Consider the following 11,602-nt stretch of genomic DNA (forward strand, 5'->3'; position numbering starts at 1 on the left):
AGTAGTCTGTGCTGGAATTTGTTTTCATAGAAGACTTGAAGTACTTTGCTCCATGTTCTTCTTCCCTTCATGGTTTGTGAAGAGAAGTCAGCCGTAATTCTGATCGGTTTTCCTTTCAATGTGATCTGCTTCTTTTCTCTAGTGCCTTTCAGTATATTATTCTGGTGTTGTATTCCTGGGATCTTGACTATTATATGACTTGGTGTGTCTTAATTGGGTTAAGATTACTTACTGTTCTATATGCTTCGATTACCTGAATGTGAGATTGTTTCCTCATATTTGGGAATTTTTCTGCTATTACTTCTGCCCATTTTTAAATGTCCTTTGTATTGACTCCTTCTTTCTCATTGATGCCTATTAGTCTCACATTATTCATCTTTGCATCATCTTGCAGGTGCTGGATTATTTTTTCCTGCATCCTAGTTGTTTTTAAGAGATCCTTTCTTACCTTTTTACTAGCTACACCAGTGTCTTCCAGATCTGAAACTCTGTCTTCATTTTCACTTAAACGGTTTTGCAAGCTTGTGATTGAGATTTTAATTTTGTCTATATTTTAATTTTCACTCTACTTCATGTGATCTATTTCTTTCCTGTATTGCTCACTCAAGGAATCTGTCATTTTTCTAATCTCCTCTATTTTTTTTATCAATGTTTTCTTTACAAGCAGTCATAAATTCTTTTACTGCAGTTTTTTTTTTTCAGATTGGGTTTCCTCCCTATGTTTTTGTAGTTGATTCTGTACTTCAGATGCTATGAGTTCTGAGAATTCTTTATTTCAGAAAAGAATTCCGCTCTGAGTTACTGTATAACTTTCTGCTGTTCCTTATTTACTATTGACGCTATTAATTTGTATATTTGAGGTGAGCTAATAGAAAAGAATTCTGCTCTGAGTTCCTGTATGACTTTCTGCTGTTGCTTATTTACTATCAACCCTATTAATTCATATATTTGAGCTGAGCTAATGTCTTCTCCACTTGTTCTGGGTGGGCATTGGGTTTCCTCCATATGTTTCTGCATTTGATTCTTTAGTGCAGATGTTATTAATTCAGGGATTTCTTTTTTTATTTCCAATCTGAGTTCCTCTATAACTTTCTGCAGCTGTTTCTTTATTTCAGAAGCTGTTGATTCATTGCTTTCAGCTTAGTGATTCCCAGTTTGTTCTGTGCCAGTGTCTTCTGCACTTGTTATGGGTGGTCTTGGGTTCTGATATTGCATTTTTCTCCTTCTCATTGTCATTTTGTGTAGCACTGTCTTCTGATCTTTGCTGCAGAACTTTGTTGCAGTTATAACCTTAGCACCTCCTGAAGTTCAGGTGCAGATCTACAAAGTTTGGATTTATCCAGCTGAGCCTGGCTTGGGTCTGGCTGCTGTGCTCAGCTCCTTCTTGCTGCTGCCCTTGGGGGTGAACCTGTTGTGCCCCTCTGGCAAAATGTTCTGCTCTTGGACTAGCTGATTGGTTCTATCTCCTACACTCTCTGCAGGGATTTCAGCTGCAGAGTTTCACCCCAGACCTGTATGTCAGGCCTGAGCTGAGTCTGGAGGGGACAAGGTGGAGTAGGGGGAAGTGCAGCTCTCCCACACACTCACCTGGCCTGGACTAGGACTGGATCTGGGAGTTCCTGGAACACTACAGAAACTCCTACTGGACAAGCAGGGGAGGGGAGGTGCTGCAGAGTGGTAGGGGTCGTCCTAATGGGGTGAAAGAGGGTCTCACACATGCTGCGCCTGAGCTGGGACCAGTAGGTCCCACTGGTGCAGGGTAGCCAGAAGCTCTACCACACACTCACTGGCCCTGGGCTAGGACTGGGTCTGGGGGTTCCAGGAACGTGGCAGAAATTCCTACTTTGCAGGTGGCATGGGGGTGGTACTGTGGAGTGATGGTAGGTGTCCCAAGGGTGTGGAAGAGGGTCTCACCCACACTGCACCTGGACTGTGACCAGTATGTCCCCCGGCACAGAGTAGCCGGAAATTCTCCTGTCCAAATTGTTATTCTGCTTTATTCAATAATGAGTTTTTCTTAAAACATTATCATGAGGGGTAGGCAGGTATATAGCTCACTGGTGCAGCATCTGCCTGACAAGCTTAAGATCTTGAGTTTGATTCCTGGTTCCCTCCCCATCCCACTTCCCCCAGAAAAAAACACAAAACAAAACAAGAATACCAGAGCAATACCTGAAGTTGTAAAAATTAATGGAATGATGCAGCATTTGGAGTTGAATGCATTGATTATGTGCTGTGTTTGGAATTGAACAGAAACACAAATATTAAAAAATGTAATTTGATCTTCAGGGCCAGAAAAACAGAAAATGTTTCCATTTTTTTTTCTGATGTACCTCACATCATTTTGGATAAATATTTCATTAGTAGAGGTTGTGGTGTCTAATTAAAGTTTACTCTTCAAGGTGTAACATTTATTTGTTTATTTTTTTTTTACTGGGAATAGAACATGCCACCTTGTTATTGCCAGGCAAGCACTTGTGCCTGCTGAGCTATACCCCATGTCCTTCAATGTATTTTTGAGACAGAGTTGATTAGTACAGCATTGTCCACACAGGATGAGCTACACATGCCCATGATCATAGGTCCCCTGATGCTGTGGGCTATTCAGGGTTTTAGGATGAAACTCACCTTGCATGGCCTAAGGGTGTACTTGAGTTCCTGTGTTCAGTTTAGAGCTCTAACAGTAACAACAGACAAAGAAAAATGTCTTACCTTTTAAGTGGCCACTATATTCACAGGAAGGCCTTTCATGTTTCAGAGTTTTGCAAAATGAACTTGTGCATCAGTGTCTCAGGATTATTGCTACTCTGGATTTGGTTAGTGAAGACTTTTATTAAAAGGTATGAGAACGGGTGCCAAAAGTAATACACATTCGCTTCAAGAAACAAATTACTTGGAAGAATCAGCATCAGCTCTCCCTGCTGGCTTTTCTGTCTAATTCTGTTAATGATATTATTTGCTTCACCTACTTACACATCGGGCCCCTAGATGAGGAAAAAATAATATATAATCTTTGAGGAAAAAATAATATATAATCATCAACATCAGAATATGTTGATGGATCAATCAGAAAAAGTATTGAAGATCTCTAATTTGCCTCTCCATGATATGTTCAGAGTCCTATGCAGAGGCATTGATGCCTTCTATTTCTTAAACTTACATAGTTAGCAGCACAAAGTTGAGTGACGCTTGCTAAACTTCCTCCTTTTTCTCAAGATATCATGATGTTTTAGACATTCTGTCAGATCTAGAAGACCCTGTCTTTCCAGCTTTCATTTCCTCCAGTCCTTTATGCTGTCAACAGTTCTGGATCTCGGCTTTCTTTCGTAGCAGATTGACAGGAATTCAGTACCACCATTAAACCCATGTGCTCACTGCTTATAGTAGTGGGCTAATTTACTTTCAGAAATCTCCAAGCAGTTTATGTCACCTCAAATTTAATGCCCAATTATGTGCTTTATTATTTTCTAAGCTTTCCCCACTTATCGCCTCAGTTGGGCTGTAAAGAATTCAAAACAGGAAATAAGAAAGGCTCGCACCCAGTGGGCACGTGTGTCCCATACCTGTTACTTGCGTGACTGTCTCAAGCAAGTTCCCAAATCCTATGGAATTTCATCATTCTGTTTCTGTCTTTGGGATTGAAATCTATATTTTTCTATTGTCTGCTTTCTTTTTCCATTAATGTATTTGGTACCGGGTCTTACTATACAGGATTGACTTGGAGTTATTCTCCTGTTTTCAGCCTCCCCAGCACTGGGTTAACAGATTTCTGCCACCATGCCCAGACTTGTTTGCTGGCTCAGCGTACCCTGAGTGCAGGGCCAGTGCTGCATGCAGGACTAGAGATCAAACCCTGGTCCCTGCGCTTGCCAGAGATGGCGAGTTGTCCACTGAGCTATCTTGCTGGCCCTTTGTCTGATTTTTAAACTCACATTAATCTTTTCAAATGTCTAATGATTATAGTCTACTATTCCTTTCCTCATTCCCTCTACCATACATCATGTTAAACTGGTCATAGGAAAGAAATATTGTACTTTGAAAGAATAAGTTATTTTATTTCATAAAGTATTTTTGGTATCCTAATACCAACGTTATAAGGAAAGAGCGGATAATTGCAATGGAGTGTGTAGTACCTACTGTGTGCAGTCTATTTGGAGTAATGTTGAAGTGTTAGCTGCCACTTCAAGCTACATTTTGATTAGAGCTGCTTCAAAGACAGAAGCATAGGGTGATTTACTGACAGAAGTATAGAATTGAAAATTCAATAAAACCATCCATAATGCCAGTCATTTCCGTGAGAAGCAAAGAAAAGGAAGCCAAAGGAAATTGACAAGATAGAGGTCTGGATGGAGCCCTTGACCAACTTGAAATACCCAAGCCTGCCTTCAGAGATTCTGAAGTCCTGAAAATCCTATTGAAAGTATTTTCAGAATATTTCAGAATACATGGGAAATGAAATTTTGATTTTAAGTGGAATTAAACAGCAGGCGTACATTGCAGAGTGCAGGCTGCCAGACTGTAGGATTTGTTGATCAGTAAAATTAAAGAGAATAAATAATTGGAAGGCTATCAAGAGTTGGTAGCTTTTTATTTTTGCCAAGTGTCACTAGCACTGCTATCCTGACAAGATTCTGCTGGGTGATACGTTTTCCACGTTAGACCTGAGCCACACTGGAATTGACTTTAGCTCTTGAAAGATGAGGAAGCATTCCAAAAGGCACACAAAGAAAAAGTTAGCTGTCAGTGTGTGGGTGTTTTTGGTTGGCATCTTATTGGTTCAGCTCTTCCCAACCCTCCATGTTCAGGGCCACTGTGAGTTTCCACATAGTGACCACAGCCACATGCAAAGGAAGCCCCGGGACTCTCAGAGCTCCACCTGTGACTTCCACTGATTCCCTTTTGTGCCCGCAGTGGGGCTCTTCTGTTATCTGCAAGCCTTACTGTGAGAGGATACTGTCCCTGGTTCGTACAGTGCTCCCTTGAATTTCATACAGGAGTCAAACATGTCTTACCTTAGGTGGTGATGTGGTAGCCTGTAGTGCTTATGGTGCAGAAATTCACCTATATTCCGTAGTACAGAATTCAAAATGGACCACCCAATATTAACACGTGCGACAGTTATAAACTAGGGGCCAATCCTGATCTTCACCTGACCTCTGAGAGTTGTAAACACATTCTAAGCATTGTTCTTTCTTTAACATATGAATTGTGTGTCTAGAAAAGTTAGGGTCTCCTTTTCATAAACTCACCAATGTACTATACTGTTAACATACTTAAAAATATTAATAATTACATACTATTAAATATTGAAACTCCCTCAATGGTTTCATAATGAATTTTTACTTGTGGAATTACTAATTTAGGCATTAGCCTTTGGTTTCTTTTATTCGGGATACAAATAAACTATATGGTACTTTTCTCTCCAGTATCTTAACCACCATGATTTTCTCTTTTTTATTTTATTTAGTTATTTGTACAGGGTCTTGCTGTGCAGCTCAGACTCACAGTGATCCTCCTGTCTCAGCCTCTCTGATGCTGAGATTACAGGCATGTGCCACCACGCCAAATTCCAGTGTCCGGCACGGCTTGCCTGAGGTTCTGGGGCTGGCACAGCATGCGTTTCAAAGGACTGAGTTCAGGTCCTTGTGCTTGTCAGGCCGGCACTTAGAACACTGAGCTATTTCCCCTGCCCCCAAAGGTTTTCAAGATAATCAGCTGCACGGTTTTATTTTATTATTTTTTCACCTCTTAAAATTCGGAGTCTATCTTATGAGCTGATCATTTCTTTCCTTGCAAGAATGTTTCATACATAGTGCATATCCTTCCAAGAGACAAATAATGTCTGGTTCTATTTCTCTTTATGGTAACAGTCATTGAGGACTTGGTCCAGAGCCATTATTTTATTTTCAGTGCTGGTACTTTATTTTTCTTACACTGATACAAGAAAATATTGACCTACATCTTGGTTCCTGGAGGATTTTCAATTTTCACATTGTTTGCCATAGTTTTTAGCAATTTTCCACTACTTTAAAAAAATGTGATCTCAAAACTTTCTCCACTACCAAGCAAGAAATGTAAAGGGCCAGGGCAGCTGTGACCCAGAACTCTCGTGCCAGAGAAGGAAAACTTGTTCAACAGCAGATGTATGAAGAATTTACCCGAAGGTTAAAAGACAGAACTCTAAGTTAAATGTATTCTTCCAGAAAATTATGCAAATTATCAGGACTCTTTTTTTCTCATGCCACAATGGCTAGAGATGCTGTTTTGTATTGTTGTATGTTGTGTTACTTACAAAGAACAATGTGTAGGAGCCATTGTTTAGCACCAATAGAGTTCATAGACTTACATTCAAAGGTAAAGTGAACAAAGTATCTAATCAGATTGTGGCACAAGTCAGCCTTTCCTTGAGAATTTGTCATGTGGCACATATTTCAGATCATAACTACATGCAAGTGTATTCATTTATAATTCGTTTCACAATCTATTATTTCATTGATTCAATAAATACACATGAGATACCTATGAGATACATATGAGATACATATGAGATACCTATGAGATACATATGAAATTAGACATGTGAAATAGAAAATGTTTTATTTTATACTTATCATTATAATGTCAAGGTGTATCCATTTTTGTACAGATAACTAAAGGTAATCCCTCTTTGTAGCAGAGCAATACTTCATTGTGTATAAATACCATAATTTATTCCTTTCACCTGTTGAGGGATATGCAAAAAGCTTCTAAGTTTTTGCTAATTTTAATTGTGCAAACTTTAATGTTTGATAGTTTCTCTTATATAAGCAAACCAAAGTATAAGTAAAAAGAAAAATAAAATATAGGAAATAGTATATGTCTTTTATGAAAGACAAGGGGAGTAAGAGTTAGAAGGCGGGGGTAGAAAGGGAAGGGTATGTAAACAGAGTTTAGATGTGTTGTATACATGCATATCTCTCCATGAAGAAGGGAGTGTGTGGATACTATAAACAGGTACTACCACAAATTGAAACAGAAGAAATGTAAAATGAAATGAAATATGCAATACAAAAGTAACAAAATTACACAATATGCAAAATAATGGAGGCAATATGATGTCTCAAAAAAATTGAAGTTAAGAAACTTGCATTATTGGTCCTTGTGTGGCTACTGAGAGCCTTTAGGGACCCTGGAAACTTAGTAGCCTTTCCTTTGAAAGAGCACAACAAGATATATTTGTTTTTCTCAGACTTATTTCAAAAACTAGATATAGGGAAAATTTTCTGAAGAATCAAAAGTAAAGTATAGATTGCAAGAATCTATATGTTCATGTTCGTACCTCAATTAAGAGATGACTTCTAAATAAAATTAATAAAAATAAATAAATAAAATGATGTTAATTTGAAAAATTAAAAAACAAGAGATGACTTCTAGTGCACTTTATGACTCCAGTAGACGTAAGGTGTCTGTCTTCTGTCTCAGACGCTTCCAAACTGCATTTCTGTACTGATGCTTTCCCGTGGTAGCCTTTCTAGCCACCTCTCTGCCTCTTGTCGCTGACAAGAAAGCAGCCCTTGGCAGCTGTCTCAGTTACTTTTCTCTTGTGGCTGGGATAAAATGCCTGATACCCAAAATTAAGGAAGGAAAGGTTTATTTACCTCACAGTTTGTGCAGGCTTCGGTCCGTATTCTGCTGGCTCCAAGGCAGGGTGGCCTATGGCAGGGGGCAACAGCTCATGGCAGCAGAAAACAGCCAAGAACAAAAGGAGGAGCAGAGGCAGCAGCGGCAGCAGCAGAGTCTGAGGGCAGGGCTCTCTCTCTCTCCCTTGCACGGCATCCATGCTGCCTTCCCCAGGGCACGTGTAGTACTCACATTCGCAATCCCAGCAGCACTCACAACCATAATCCATCCTGGCATTGGGTCATGCATTAATCACAACCTCTAGAAGTCTGCTCCATGACTGCAGAAGGCTTTGGCGAGACAACTCGACACAAACCAGAGCAGAAGGCAAGGTGATTACATGCCTGCTTCAGGGGGGAGCCCTGAATTTCTAATTCTGTGCTCACTTTTTTCTCTATTCCTTTTTATGTTAAACTTTGCACACATGTAGTACATTTGCATATCCAAATCACGGTTATCTCAGGCAAGAAGTCTGGTTTCTGAAAGTAGAGGAGCTCAGGTCTTTCTGGGATGCTCCAGGCACGTGGCTCCCTGTTAATAGCTTGCTGTATTCACCCTGCTGCCCCTGGCCCTCGGTATCCTTCTCCTTGCCTTTGACCTTTCTAATCCTTCATCTCCTGTCTTCTCCTGCAAACCTGATGGGACTGATGAGTGTTTTGACCGGAGCTTTGTGTACTATTGACTACTTCAGTTATTGACTGCTGCCCCTAGCTGATCAATCTAACCTCGTATCGCCAACTCTCACTTTTTGATAAGAAGGAATAACAAATTGAACTGCTTGACCTGGGAACTTGAATTTATTTCAGCCTTTTTGGCTTGGATAGTGCTTTTGAAAAGAAACAAGTTTGTGTATCTTTATGGTAAATTTGCACACTCTAATTTGCTGCATAGTCCGTCACTGCCTGCTGAGTCACACCAGCCTCTTCTATACTTTTCTCATCTGCCCCGGAAGGCATTTGCGTTGGCTACTGGTAGACTAGCTACCTTGAGGCAGATCTGCAATCATGTGGGCAGAAGCATGCTGATTACCATATACAGCAAGCATCACTTAAATCCAAAGCATTGCCTGTAGCACTTCTCTCACTGGTTAAAGTAAAGCACTGATGTTCTACCCCCTACAATGAATCAAAGGGGGATCAAAAAGGGGTGCAGGCAGATCAGGGCAGCCCATAGGGGAGAACAGTTCAAAGCAACTCTGATAAAATGTATCATTGTGTGTGCTTAAGAATCTTGAAGCAATAATTTGCTATTAGCAAGCAGTCTGGTCTTCCAGCAGAAGTGCCTACATTAGCATATGAAGTGGTAATATTTAGCTTTGTACAGAAGGGTGCCCTTATCATACTCCAGAAAGCATTCTCCTGGAAGGGACATTTTCCAGAAGAGCTACAAGGCCAGGGAACAGTACCCTTTTCTTTGTCCCAACGTAATTTTGACTGGAGTCCTCTTCAATGCAGGTTGCCAATTTAGCCTGTTCCATCTCCAACAACGAGGAAGGGGTAAAATTAGTCCGCATGGCAGCCACCCAGATTGACAGCCTGTGTCCCCAGGTAAGCCTTCTTCACCTCCTTTCAAAAGCTCATTGGTGACTTGACATTTAGGATTCTCTCCATTCAAATGCTCAAATCGCATCTTTCTTTGCCTTATTTCTTCCAGATGAAAAATGTTACCCATCATTCCTGGGCTGCTTAAAGTTCTACGTTCCTCATTTTTTTTTTCTCATTACCCCATGTATTCAGAATCACGGTGGCAATTACCACCTTTTCCACTCATTGACTTTGTTCCGTTTACTTTGGGGTGTGATTAAAGTGCTCTGTATCTATTTACCTTGTCTCCACAAGTAAATTATATGTTTGCACACGTAGAAAGCAAGAGTTATACTTCTTGCAGATATGCACCAAGTAAATGCTATTATATAGCCAAGAGTTTTTTGAAATTTGAGACTAATTATTGCATCTTAAAAAAGAAGAAGCAAAACAAACACTATGGGTAGTTTCTAAGCTACTGTATCGTTCATGTCTTTGATAGTCCAGGACACTGACACCCGTTTATCTGTAGAGCCCTCAGGGTGCATGATTTCAACATAGATTTGCCCTGCTTCTCCTTTTGAAGAGTGCTCTCATTGTGTCCCTGGATTATTTCTGACAAATAGGTCATCAATGCTGCTCTCACACTGGCTGCCCGACCGCAGAGCAAAGTGGCCCAGGATAACATGGACGTCTTCAAAGATCAGTGGGAGAAGCAGGTCCGAGTGCTGACGGAGGCCGTGGATGACATCACCTCGGTGGATGACTTCCTCTCTGTCTCAGGTAATCACCACACACAGTCCCTGACCAGGTACAAAAGGGCGAAATAAGAAATGCCTCACAAACGGCATGGGTCGGTGATTCAAGAGCTCTTCTTGGAGCATTCAGACATCTCTACAGATGGGATTATAACAGTGTCTTGAAAATTCTTAGTTCAAGATATGGAGTCAAGGCTTCAGAGGGAAAAAAAAAAAAAACCTGATAAACATTAGAAGCTAAACAGATTTCTTAAAGGGTTCACATTCCCTTTTGGTTTCAGTAGGTTATTTTTGTTACGTAATTTATTTTCAAATTATTACTAGCTTTTAAAATTTAGGCATAATTGTCACATTGCATATATTTATTTTATATTTTGAAGAAGGCAAAAAAATGTTAACCAATTTACAGGTTTATATTTGGTAACATAAACAACTAATTAGCAGATAACATCATGCAATACAGCAGCCATTGTCGAATTCCTATGACTTTCTATTTTTTTTTTAAGCAGGATGAATTTTTAATATATCTGAGTCACCCAGGGATAAAAGATTATGGGATATGGATCTGGTTACTCTAGATGATTTGTGTCTTAACAATAAGTGATCAATAATTTCAGTTTTGTTATGTTTTGTGGGTCATTTTTCTAATATAATGACCAATGACAAATTTTTTTAGGAATAGACAAAAATAGCAGCCATCGAATTAGTCTACTAGAAGGTGTGTTGGGGGCACAGTCTCTGAAGTACAGGAAGGGAGATTAAGAAAATAGAACTAGTCACTACAGTGACTATAACTTTCTTTATTATAAATGAAGCCAGACCAGAGGAGGAGAGCAGGTTTGGATACCTGTGAAGTCAGTTTGACTGTGAAGAGTACTGTCATGCTGTTCATAAGATTGGGCTTCTGGCTAGAAAATGGGCTTTTTTTTTCCAAGCAGTTCTGACCGAACATATTTGGACAGTTCAACTGGAAGGTTTCCTGTGAGGAGGAGGTGACAAGGAAACATTGACCTTTTCTTCTGAGCCATTAAACAAGCCAAATGACCCTGGAAAATACAAACTTGCCAGGTGTTGATTCTACCCACAGGTGTGTGGAAACGACATCTATCAGCTCACCCCGTTCCAGACCTGGCCTGACCAGCCTTTGGCAGACTGAGGCCTTAGAGGCAGGAGCAAGCACATTGCTGCTGAGGGCTTTCTATGAGGAGACGGCCATGTTGCGATCTTTTTCCTAGTTCCCATCTTCCTTTTGTATTAACAACTAGGCAATGAGTTTCCATTAGAAGCCCGAGTCCAATGCAGTGGAGTTCAATCTATAGATCTGATGGATAATCGAAAAGCTAGATTTCCACTGATGGCAGGCAAGACAAGACAGATGGGGAGAGTAAGCTAATGCATGCTTGTGGTGTACGATTTTCCCGACTCTCCGCTACTTGCTTTAACTCTCACAAAAATTCTATAAAATAGGTATTACTATTCCAGGTCTCCCTTTAAGAACAGAACCAGTGAAAAGGTAGGGAACCTGGCCAAGAGGATATGAAAATCCATCAGTTTCTTTACAGAAGCTATAGTTTTCAGTTAGTTGAGACAGAACGGAAATTTTCTTCCCTTGCTGCTTTCTACTTTCATTTCAGGTTCCTTTATCCCTCCTCTGGCATATCT

General features: G+C 40.2%; 1 protein-coding gene across 2 annotated transcripts in view; it reads left to right on the forward strand.

Moving 5' to 3' along the window:
• Nucleotides 1–11,602, forward strand: part of Ctnna2 (catenin alpha 2) — a 1,043,423-nt gene that overhangs the window by 929,970 nt on the left and 101,851 nt on the right. For both annotated transcript variants that reach the window (XM_004634143.2, XM_004634144.3), the window contains exons 9-10: nt 9,114–9,206; nt 9,809–9,965. In XM_004634143.2, coding sequence (XP_004634200.1) covers nt 9,114–9,206; nt 9,809–9,965 — 250 coding nt within the window. The remainder of the gene's footprint in view (nt 1–9,113; nt 9,207–9,808; nt 9,966–11,602) is intronic.

Source organism: Octodon degus, unplaced genomic scaffold (genome assembly GCF_000260255.1).
Source record: "Octodon degus isolate 3935 unplaced genomic scaffold, OctDeg1.0 scaffold00058, whole genome shotgun sequence".
Classification (NCBI taxonomy): domain Eukaryota; kingdom Metazoa; phylum Chordata; class Mammalia; order Rodentia; family Octodontidae; genus Octodon; species Octodon degus.